Consider the following 12,121-nt stretch of genomic DNA (forward strand, 5'->3'; position numbering starts at 1 on the left):
CGGATTTATGCTATTCTATAAAATAATTTATCCATAATTAATATTACCTGATTGAGCTAATCAGGTAAATGTAATTAACTAGAGTCGGGCACCACAAAATAATATTTATAGAGCTGTTATCTTCCGAATAAACTCTTAAAGGCCTAGTAATATTTTACATCAATAGCAGTCAAGAATAATCGTCATCTTAATTCAGTCTCATCTGAAAGTTGTAAATGCTTGGTTATCTGCACGAACCCTAGCTAACAAGTTGAACCAGCAATACCAAATTGGGTTTAATTATTTACTAAATACCTGACTAATCACACAGAATTACAAACACATAATTAAATCATAACTTGATTACAAATTACGTCATAAAGGAAAACGTCCCTAGTCGGCGGAACAGATATGACAGCTTGTTACACAAAAGAAAAGGGCTGGGTTTGAGTGAAAGAGCGGGAAGACTGAGGAGCAAAGGCCGAAGCTGTGCTACCTTAAATACAGTAATCTTATGAATTCTAAATTACCGCCCATTTGGAAAAGGAAAATGCAATAAATATTTACTCTGAGCTGCGCTTCGGTAGGTTGGTGGTAGATGGAAGGCCGTGTTGCCCAACCGAGTCCTTTGAAGAATGTCTCTGGTTGTCAATTGGATACGTTGCAGTAACGTCGTTGTGTGGTTGATAGGATACTCTGTCTGTTCCTTCCTAACCTGCGTTTGTTTGCATCTGCTGTTGCTAAGTCAACGGCTAGGAGGCATCACTTCTGTAGTGAATAAGAGTTCAAAGTTCGTACCATTAGAAACCAAAGCTCACGCTGATGTTGGCTTCGTTCTGTAGTTATCTGAACCATTCTGACATCGGACCATCGTCCTCACATCCTCGGAACAGGAGGTTATATTGTCATGGCTTTATATATGAAGGGAGAGGGGGCGTGTTTGAAAAGTTTTATAGCCCATGTCCCTTCACAGGGGCGGGCCCCTGATTGAGCAGAGCCCTATCTTATAAAAACCCCAAAGCTCACATTGTAGAAGCTAAAATCACATTTCATCCCATCACAAATCATTTCATATTCAAACATTTAAATTGAACAACAATTCCATGTGAATCCGATAACTCTGATGTGTAGACTTTCCATTGTAGAGTTTGTCATCTTATCATTGATGAGAATTGCTCAGATGACAACCGAACTGACAACATATTCATTAAGTACAACCGCATATGTTCCATTGGTCGGATTACCAGAATATAGTTCATTTCCCCCCACCTTCTGATGTTCCCAGAATCTCTATGTTAACCAAGGGTTTTGCAAATGTAACATCAGCAGGGTAGAGAGGAAAAGGGGGGAAAGAGGTATTCATGACCGTCATAAACCTACCCCCAGGCCAACGTCATGACAACACACATATATATATACACACACACACATACATACATACATACATACATACATATATATATATATATATACACACTGCTCAAAAAATAAAGGGAACACTAAAATAACATCCTAGATCTGAATGAATGAAATATTCTTATTAAATACTTTTTTCTTTACATAGTTGAATGTGCTGACAACAAAATCACACAAAAACGATCAATGGAAATCAAATGTATCAACCCATGGAGGTCTGGATTTGGAGTCACACTCAAAATTAAAGTGGAAAACCACACTACAGTCTGATCCAACTTTGATGTAATGTCTTTAAAACAAGTCAAAATGAGGCTCAGTAGTGTGTGGCCTCCACGTTCCTGTATGACCTCCCTACAACGCCTGGGCATGCTCCTGATAAGGTGGCGGATGGTATCCTGAGGGATCTCCTCCCAGACCTAGACTAAAGCATCCGCCAACTCCTGGACAGTCTGTGGTGCAACGTGGCGTTGGTGGATGGAGCGAGACATGATGTCCCAGATGTGCTCAATTGGATTCAGGTCTGGGGAACGGGCAGGCAGGTCCATAGCATCAATGCCTTCCTCTTGCAGGAACTGCTGACACACTCCAGCCACATGAGGTCTAGCATTGTCTTGCATTAGGAGGAACCCAGGGCCAACCGCATCAGCATATGGTCTCACAAGGGGTCTGAGGATCTCATCTCGGTACCTAAGGGCAGTCAGGCTACCTCTGGCGAGCACATGGAGGGCTGTGCGGCCCCCCAAAGAAATGCCACCCCACACCATGACTGACCCACCGCCAAACCGGTCATGCTGGAGGATGTTGCAGGCAGCAGAACGTTCTCCACGGCGTCTCCAGACTCCGTCACATCTGTCACATGTGCTCAGTGTGAACCTGCTTTCCTCTGTGAAGAGCACAGGGCGCCAGTGGCGAATTTGCCAATCTTGGTGTTCTCTGGCAAATGCCAAACGTCCTGCACGGTGTAAGCACAACCCCTACCTGTGGACGTCGGGCCCTCATGGAGTCTGTTTCTGACCATTTGAGCAGACACATGCACATTTGTTGCCTGCTGGAGGTAATTTTGCAGGGCTCTGGCAGCGCTCCTCCTTGCACAAAGGCGGAGGTAGCGGTCCTGCTGCTGGGTTGTTGCCCTCCTACGGCCTCCTCCACGTCTCCTGATGTACTGGCCTGTCTCCTGGTAGCGCCTCCATGCCCTGGACACTACGCTGACAGACACAGCAAACCTTCTTGACACAGCTCGCATTGATGTGCCATCCTGGATGAGCTGCACTACCTGAGCCACTTGTGTGGGTTGTAGACTCCGTCTCATGCTACCACTAGAGTGAAAGCACCGCCAGCATTCAAAAGTGACCAAAACATCAGCCAGGAAGCATAGGAACTGAGAAGTGGTCTGTTGTCACCACCTGCAGAACCACTCCTTTATTGGGGGTGTCTTGCTAATTGCCTATAACTTACACCTGTTGTCTATACCATTTGCACAACAGCATGTGAAATGTATTGTCAATCAGTGTTGCTTCCTAAGTGGACAGTTTGATTTCACAGAAGTGTGATTGACTTGAAGTTACATTGTGTTTAAGTGTTCCCTTTATTTTTTTCAGTAGTGTATATAGACTCACACGCACACATATATACACACAGGCAACTTTCCAGGTAGGTGGGTCTAGCATTCAAACACACTTTGGTTTGGTGTGTGGATTTAATGGTATAAAATGTAGGACGATTACAGCCATATATAAAGCTTTGCGAAGGTAAATGCAGTTGATACTGTTGAATGTTAATATCTGATATTTTCCCAACACACTAGAGGAACTTTATGACGCAACCATGCGGTTTAGAAGCCTCGGTCCGTTACATATCATAGCATCTACACTTTCTATTTTTTTTAATAGAAAATAGGTTCTTGCACTAACAACGACACCATCTGTAGCTGTGACCACTTCTTTTTGCCCTCATGGTGAGATGATCCTACTTTTCATATTACTTCCCAGATTATATCTTAGTGTTTGCCATTTCCTTTCCTGAGATCTATTCATGGGCAGCATTTGCATATCTCCAGAGTCAAAAAGTCAGCTCCAGTTACCATAGTGCCATGCTGCCCTGAGAGGAATAGTCAATGCATTGAGATTGTGTTCCAATATCCATATTCGCTTCTTGTTTACTACGCACTGCCAAAGTAATATACAAATGGTATGTAGTCTTAGGGTACTCAGATCTTTATGAATGTCATGTGCAGCATGATGTCACTGCTCCCACAGATCCCTGATGTGAAACTGAGTGAGGTCCATGCCAGGACGCTGAGCGTGCTCACCTGTGTGGGCGGAGCCATCTGTGTTCTTCTGCACCGTCACCTTACTGACACACTGCCTCCAGCCTTTGTGAGTGACACCCGTCAAGCAAACACACACATTTTAAATACTTAAATTGAACCCACCAATCACATTACAGTCGAGAAGGATTCAAACATTTCATAGGTCATGGATACAGAAAACACATCCTTCTCCATACAGCTAAGCTGCCCATGACTGCTGACAGAGGAGTACCTCGCTAGTTGCTTTGCCTTCGTCCGATGCAGGTCTGCAATCTGAAGGCCATGTACTGTCAGCCTATGTACATGGCCAAAGCTCCCAAGTATCACCACTACAAATCAAAAGAGCAACTGTATACAAGAAAACATCAAACCAGCCTCCTCTGATAAGATGTTTGTGAATAAGCACTGATGGTGGTACGGTCTGTCTCACCTCACTAGCTATCAGGTTAATGAGGCGGTCATGTCTAGCTATGTATAAGTCCTTGTATGAATGGCAAACGACCACACACAAAATCTCTTTCAGAAGGAAATCTACTGACCATGTCATGCTGGTTCATCTCCAGTTGGGGGCATCTCTGCTGTTACTCAACCTGCTGCTGTTGAGCAGTGTGGGTTTGGCCTTTGTGGGCCCTGCATCTATGGCCCCTGGCCTGTGTCCTGCTGTGGCCGCCCTGCTGCACAACTCACTGCTTCACCTGGATGGCCTAGCATCTGTACAGGCTGCTGGTCCTAGTCTACAACACCTACATGAGACACTACCTGCTGAGGCCAAGCCTGCTGGGCTGGGGTAAGAACAGCAGTTTCAGAACAGACACCACAGTTAAATAGTCAACAACAATTAACATGTCCAGACCAACAGAAAACTGAAAATCCAAAGCCTCAATCTGTCTCCTCTCAGGTGTTCCTGCTTGGTTGTATCCATTGTTGCAGCTGTCAGTACAGATTTCTATTGGCTGAATAGCAGAATGAGAGTTAACAAACCATATCATATTGGTGCATTGCTTACCAGCCCTAAGGAGGACTTTTTCCCTCTGATACACAGGTGCTGGATAAAAGACTGATGTGCTGTACAGCTCTGATGTGGCTTACCTGTTAGTGGTCCTGCTCTTCAACAGCACCATCTTCGTCATCACAACGATGCTCAAGCTGCGCTGTCACGTCGCCGCAGGAGAAGAGGCGGAGCCGCAACATCACCTGCAGTGTTCTGAGGCTGACCTGCGCCATGGGCCTCACCTGGGGGCTGGGCTTCTTCTCCATTGGCTACACCAACTACGTCATCCTCTACGTCTTCACCATCCTCAACTCACTTAAGGGTAAACTCTCATCCTTATCGGAGGGAACCAACGGCATACTTTATTTTCTATTTTTCCTTTCTATAAGAGTGCGAAAACAAGCAAGTAACAGGGGTGAAAGACTTCCCGTACATACTATCTAAATAATGTTTATTCAGGAACGTCACAATTTTACATTTCTAACAATGCAGATCGCAATAATGTAGTGCTGAGCTCCACAGACAAGTATGGCTGTTCTACACAGTATATTTCTTTCTGAACATTCAGCAATGTTGAGCTCTCCTGATACACCTCTGCTAGTTTATGACACTGCTTCCTGCTTTCCACAGGGTTCTTCCTGTTCCTGAGGATCTGTGTTAAGAGACTGCGGGGGCCAGAGCAGAGTTCCATGACAACTGGACAGAGCTCAAGCACCCACATTCTCTCCGTTGGAAGCGAGGTCTGGCCTTCTTCTGGAAGAACAAGGCAGTCAGTGCCTAAAGAGGGAGCAATTGCAGCAAATACATCCAAGTTCTGAACAAAAGCTCAATGAGATGAATGGAAATTACTAATGGAAATGAAGTACCGTGAAGGAATTGTTTGCGTCGGTCCCAAACAGTACATCACATTGTTAAATAAATAAATGTTGAAGCAGATAATCACTAAGAAAGAACTTGTTGTACTCCTATCGTTTAATTTCTTCCTGTTAAAATTAGATTTACTTTTTTTTTTATGCCATGATGTATGCACATTTCACCTAAAGCCTTCTATTATATTTTCCTGGGATGGAAAGGGGGGTTGGATTAGGGTTGGGGCTGTTCCCAGAGATTGTAATTGTAATGAATTGTACACTTTAATTCTGTAATAATTATACCGTACCAGTCAACTTGACACACCTACTTTATTTGTACTATTTTCTGCATTGTAGAATAATAGTGAAGACATCAAAACTATGAAATAACACATACGGAATCATTTAGTAACTAAAAACGTTTTAAACAAATCAAAATATATTTTACATTTGAGATTCTTCAAAGTAGCCACCCTTCCCCTTGACACCATTCTGTATACTTCTGGCCCTTCTTTGGACACATAACAAACCTCCAGACGAGCTTCAATGCCAGACAGCTCTCCTTCCATGGCCTCCAACTGCTCTTAAATACAAGTCAAATTAAATGCATGCTTTTCAACCGATCACTGCCCGCCCATCCAGCATCACTACTACAGTTCGGACTTAGACTATGTGGACAACTACAAATATCTAGGTGTCTGGTTAGACTGTAAACTCTCCTTCCAGACTCATTAAGCATCTCCAATCCAAAATTAAATCTAGAATTGGCTTCCTATTTCACAAAAAAGCATCCTTCACTCATGCTGCCAAACATACCCTCGTAAAACTGATCCTCTACCGATCCTCGACTTCAGCGATGTCATCTACAAAATACCCTACTCAATAAATTGGATGCAGTCTATCACAGTGCCATCCGTTTTGTCACCAAAGCCTCATATAATAGCCACCACTGCGACCTGTAAGCTCGTTGGCTGGCCCTCGCTTCATACTCGTCGCCAAACCCACTGGCTCCAGGTCATCTACAAGACCCTGCTAGGTAAAGTCCACCCTTATCTCAGCTCGCTGGTCACCATTGCAGCACCCACCTGTAGCACGCGCTCAAGCAGGTATCTCTGGTCACCCCCAAAACCAATTCCTCCTTTGGCCGCCTCTCCTTCCAGTTCTCTGCTGCCAATGACTGGAACAAACTACAAAAATCTCAAACTGGAAACACATCTCCCTCACTAGCTTTAAGCACCCGCTGTCAGAGCAGCTCACAGATCACTGCACCTGTACATAGCCCATCTATAATTTGGCCCAAAACAACTACCTCTTTCCCTACTGTATTTAGTTTATTTTTTATTTTGCACCCCATTATTTTTATTTCTACTTTGCACATTCTTCCACTGCAAATCTACCATTCTAGTGTTTTACTTGCTGTATTATATTTACTTTGCCACCAAGGCCTTTTTTTTTGCCTTTACCTCCCTTATCTCACCTCATTTGCTCACATCGTATATAGACTTGTTTATACTGTATTATTGACTGTATGTTTGTTTTACTCCATGTGTAACTCTGTGTCGTTGTATGTGTCGAACTGCTTTGCTTTATCTTGGCCAGGTCTCAATTGTAAATGAGAACTTGTTCTCAACTTGCCTACCTGGTTAAATAAAGGTAAAATAAAAAAATAGAATTCAAGGCACACAACCAGCATGGACACCACAGCATTCCGCAACAATACGCCGTCCCATCTGGTTTGCGCTTAGTGGGACTATCCTTCGTTTTTCAACAGGACAATGTAACACCACACCTCCAGGCTGTGTAAGGGCTATTTTAACCAAGAAGGAGTGATGGAGTGCTGCATCAGATGACCTGGCCTCCATAATCACCCGAACTCAACTCAATTGAGATGGTTTTGGATGAGTTGGCCCGCAGAGTGAAGGAAATGCAGCCAACAAGTGCTGAGCATATGTAGGAACTCCTTCAAGACGGTTGGAAAAGCATTCCAGGTGAAGCTGGTTGAGAGAAAGCCAAGTGTGTAAAGCTGTCATCTAGGCAAAGGGTGGCTACTTCAAAGAATCTCAAATATATTTTGATTTGTTTGACACTTTTTTAGTTACTACATTCCAAGTGTTATTTCATAGTTTTGAGGTCTTGACAATTCTTCTACAATGTAGAAAATAATAAAAAGAAAGAAAAACCCTTGAATGAGTAGGTGTAGCCTAACTTTTGACTGGTACTGTATATAATTTTAAAAAAAAAAAAACTAAATATGTTATACCCCTAACTCAAATGAGTCACTTTGTTCTATAGTACAATGATTTAATGGTAGGTCGTCTTCTGCACGAGGACTTTCTATACTCATGAACTAAAAACTCCACAACTTAATGACATGGTACTGGTTTATTTTCATTTTTAAAAAGTTAAGTATTTACATCACTAAACCCTCTCCAGAGTGCATTCACCCACCATCTCCCTCCTTTTAGAGAGGTGTTTGAGGTAGAGTCTGAATGCATGGTGATGGGATAGGTTGTCAACTTCTGAACATTACAGTATCGTCCTGTTGGCTTACTGAAACATCCCCTAACCAAGAACCTCTTCCCTCATAGTCACCTCCTGTTCCTGTACCACATCCCCCTGGAATAACCCTGTGGTTCGGTCCACTGTCTGCACCAGACTCCCGTCTTGCCCATACTCCCTTCGTAAGCACTCCAGCTCCTCTCTCTCCCTTTGCATCCTTTCCTTCTCCAACTGCAACTCCACTCGCTCTCCCTGCAGGTCTTCCCTCTCCCTCTGCAGGGAGCGGGCTTCCTGCTCTTGGCTTCTCCTCAGGGTCTCCAGGGCCTCTTTCTCTGCAGATGTCTCTCTGGTGTTGGCCCGACGTAGTGTCTCCAGGAGCTCCCTCTGCTGCTCCAGTGCCCGTGCCTCCTGCTGCTGAGCCCTCCTCAAGGCCTCCGTCAGCTCACGCTCCCGCTCCAACACACGCACCTCCCCCTCACATGCTCCCATCACATCAAATGCATCTACAGAGTGAGAGAAAGAGAGCGGAGACAGGAAAGGCAGCATGAAATCAAGAGCTCAGGTTCTCTAACTTATGTAATTTCATAAATGAACACACGTATGAGCATCAGTTCTTCAAATACAGAATAATACAGTATTTTGGGATCAACACCGACATTCACATATATACAGTCATCAGACCGACCTGGAAATTTCCCTGGGCTTTGTTTCAGTGCAACCTCTCCAATTCTCCTTGACAGGTTGGTGTGTTTGGGGCCTGAGTCGCCGTCTCTGCGCAATGTCTTCTGGACACCGCTGGTCTTTTGTTTCTTGATGTGGCACTCCAGGCGAGCAAAGGCATCTGGATGTCTCTTGGAGAGGTGGCGCAGCAGGTTGCTGGTGCTGCTCTGGTGCTGGATCTTCTCATTGCAGATCAGACAAAGCGCGCGGTTCTGCTCCTCCAAACGCTCGTAGTGCGTCCACACGGAGCTCCACTTCCGGCCGGATGGTGTGGCCCCTGCACTGCCCTGGCCCACAATCCCAGCCCCGCTGTCTCGGACCACAGCATGATCCTCTGCTGCCTTCAGGATGCCATTGATGGCGCTTGCGATGTCTGCATCACTCACCGAGGCTGCCTGCTCTGGGGGCTGCTCCTCTAGTGCTACCTCCACTGAAACAAACAGACCAGCAAAAAACTAAATACAAAAAATAAGTTACTCCACTGAGGACTGTCTGACAACCATTCACCTAAAATGTGTTGCTAGCTAATCTATTTTACTACAAAAGTATGTGGACATCCCTTCAAATTAGCAGATTCAGCCATCTCAGCCACACCCATTGCTGACAGGTGTATAAAATCTAGCACACAGCCATGTAATCTCCAGAGCCAAACATTGGAGTAGAATGGCCTTACTCAAAGTGGCACCGTCATAGGATGCCACCTTTCCAACAAGTTAATTAGTCAAATCTCTGCCCTGGTCAACTGTAAGCGCTGTTACTGTGAAGTGGAAACGTTTATGTGAAACAACGGCTCAGCCACAAAGTGGTAGGCCATACAAGCTCACAGAATGGGACTGCCAAGTGCTGAAGCGCGTAGCTCATAAAAAAATAATCTGTCATCGGTTGCAACACTCACTACTGAGTTCCAAACTGCCTCTGGAAGCAACGTCACCACAAGAACTGTTTGTTGGGAGTTTCATGACATGGTTTTCCATGGCCTTAGATCACCATGCAAGATGCCAAGCGTCAGCTGGAATGGTGTAAACTCACCGCCATTTGACTCTGGAGTAGTGGAAACGTTCTCAGGAGATATAAACCACACTTAACCTTCTGGCAGTTCGATGGACTAATATTGGTTTGGCGGATTCCAGGAGAACGCTACCTGCCCCAATGCATCGTGCCAAATGTACAGTTGTTTGGAGGAATAATGGTCTGGGGCTGTTTTTTTTAATAGGTCCGGCTAGGCCCCTTATTTCCAGTGAAGGGAAATCTTAAAGCCACAGAATTCAATTACATTCTAGACGATTCTGTGCTTCCAACTTTGTGGCAACAGTTTTGGGAAGGCCCTTTCCTTTCAGCATGACAATGCCCATGTGCACAAAACGAAGTCCATACAGAAATGGTATGTTGAGATCGGTATGCACATGCATAACTAATGGGTTTGAGCCCTGAATGCTGCTTGGTTGAAAGCCATGGGAATTGCAAAAACAAAGAAGGACATAGCAATCAGGCTCCTCAGGGGTTTGTGGTATATGGCCAATATACCACGGCTAAGGGATATGTCCAAAGAACAGTCCTATTTATTGGCCATATACCACACCTCCTTTGGCCTTATTGTTTAATCATAGCAGTCAAAACAATTTCAAATCAACATCCATTGATAGAAAATAACCTGGAGTTTAATAAGGGCGATTTAGATTGTCTTGCAACGTTCTTAAAAACGTGCAAAATTCGGTTTCCTATTAAAATAATAATTATTGCTTCTAACCCTACGTTGATATTCCTTAATTCGCTCGATAAAGTTATGGAAAAGGGTTTCATGGATAAATTAGGCAAATCCTCTGACGCTGCAAAACAACATTTTGGGGATAATTTTCAGGCCTTGTGGACGCGTTTTCAGAGGTCATTGGGTTAGACATTTTTACTAAACCTGGCAACACTGCGTGGCTTGTTCAATTAACCTAAAGTTGCAGACATGATGCCCCAAACGTAAGGAGTGTTATCACAAATCAATTCGTAGATCAGCATGTTTCTCCACGATCACTACATTGTAACGTTGGGTCAGCAACAGCTGATTCCGGACACAGACAACGTAGCTGCTAACGTTACAAGCTAGCTAACATTTGGTGAAAACATTCAGCATTGTGTGCAGCATAATATAGCTAGTTGGTAAGCAGCATTCCATTCGTTTATATTTAGTGTGACTAGCTCAGCTAGCATAATAGGTATTCCCATAGATGTCCAGCCATTGAGCTAACGACTATCCATTTAAAAGGGCGGCTCGACAGAAATATTTATATAAACTAATGACATTTTTGACAGCGGTGTCATATATGAATATTGGCTAAACACTGCCTTTAGGCCATGATCAAAAATAACTAAGCATCTGGGGTCAGAAAGACACACACATTAGGCAGTCAACCAAACTTTGCAACCAGTCTTTCCGCTTTGACCCGAGACTCGTAACACTTGGATATGGGGGACGTCAACATAGCTAGCCCGGCCTAGTATGGGTACAAATGTGTGCTAGCTAGTTGAGTTAGCATCTGGGCTAACACAATGGAAACATTTGACTGAATAACTAAACACCGTATGTGCATCACACGTGGGTTGACGAAGGAAAGTTTGATACACTTTACACGTGCATTACCTGATATTCGAGTATGATAACTTCACATAATATAAAATCATACCATCACAATAGCCTTCACTGTTAATCATCATTGGTTGACTGTTGTCGTCCGCCGCCACAGACCGCCTATCTTTTGATGCTGCCGCGCTACTATACTCGTGCAGGTGTTTGCTTCGCAAATGCCTTAGCATGTTCGTGGTGTGGCCGCAATGAAGGACGGTCTCCAAACACAGCAGACAAGTCACTTTCTTCTCGTCTACTGCTCTGAAAAAAGACCAAACGACACTTCGCTTTCTAGGCGCCATCTTCACATAAACGTCTCGTCGGTCGTCACTAGTTACCACAGCCTCAATGTCATAAAGCTCGCCTATTTATATAATTTATCTTATTAAATTGTGGTTTTAAACCTAACCTTAAACAAACTGCTGATGAACACATGTTTTTTCATTAATTTCTACGTAGCCCTTTTGACTTTGTGGTAACTAAATAGACGTCTCATCAGCGACCCCAATAAGTACTTCCGGGTCACGACATTTCTGAAACGTTATAGTGTCGCGGCGAGTCGACTGTTATACGGATGATGTATTTGTGCACATGGGCTTAGCTATCTAACGTCGCCTACAAGTGTGATCAGGGATTTCTCTTGAAAAAAATCCGTTTTATTTGTATCTTCCTTTTGGTGTCACATGCGGAAAACTGACAGCAATCCTTGCCCAATCGCGTCATAGAACTGCTTATGCTTCCAG

General features: G+C 44.1%; 1 protein-coding gene across 1 annotated transcript; it reads right to left on the reverse strand.

Annotated features, from left to right (window-relative positions):
* Window positions 1-7,912: 7,912 nt before the first annotated feature.
* Window positions 7,913-11,892, reverse strand: LOC115112327 (scaffold attachment factor B2-like). Its single transcript, XM_029639328.2, has 3 exons — window positions 11,437-11,892; window positions 8,730-9,194; window positions 7,913-8,547 (listed from the first exon to the last, which is right to left on the reverse strand). The coding sequence occupies exons 1-3, from the start codon at window positions 11,678-11,680 to the stop codon at window positions 8,108-8,110; spliced, it is 1,149 nt and encodes a 382-aa protein (XP_029495188.2). The 5' UTR covers window positions 11,681-11,892; the 3' UTR covers window positions 7,913-8,107.
* Window positions 11,893-12,121: the final 229 nt, after the last annotated feature.

Source organism: Oncorhynchus nerka, linkage group LG28 (genome assembly GCF_034236695.1).
Source record: "Oncorhynchus nerka isolate Pitt River linkage group LG28, Oner_Uvic_2.0, whole genome shotgun sequence".
NCBI lineage: Eukaryota > Metazoa > Chordata > Actinopteri > Salmoniformes > Salmonidae > Oncorhynchus > Oncorhynchus nerka.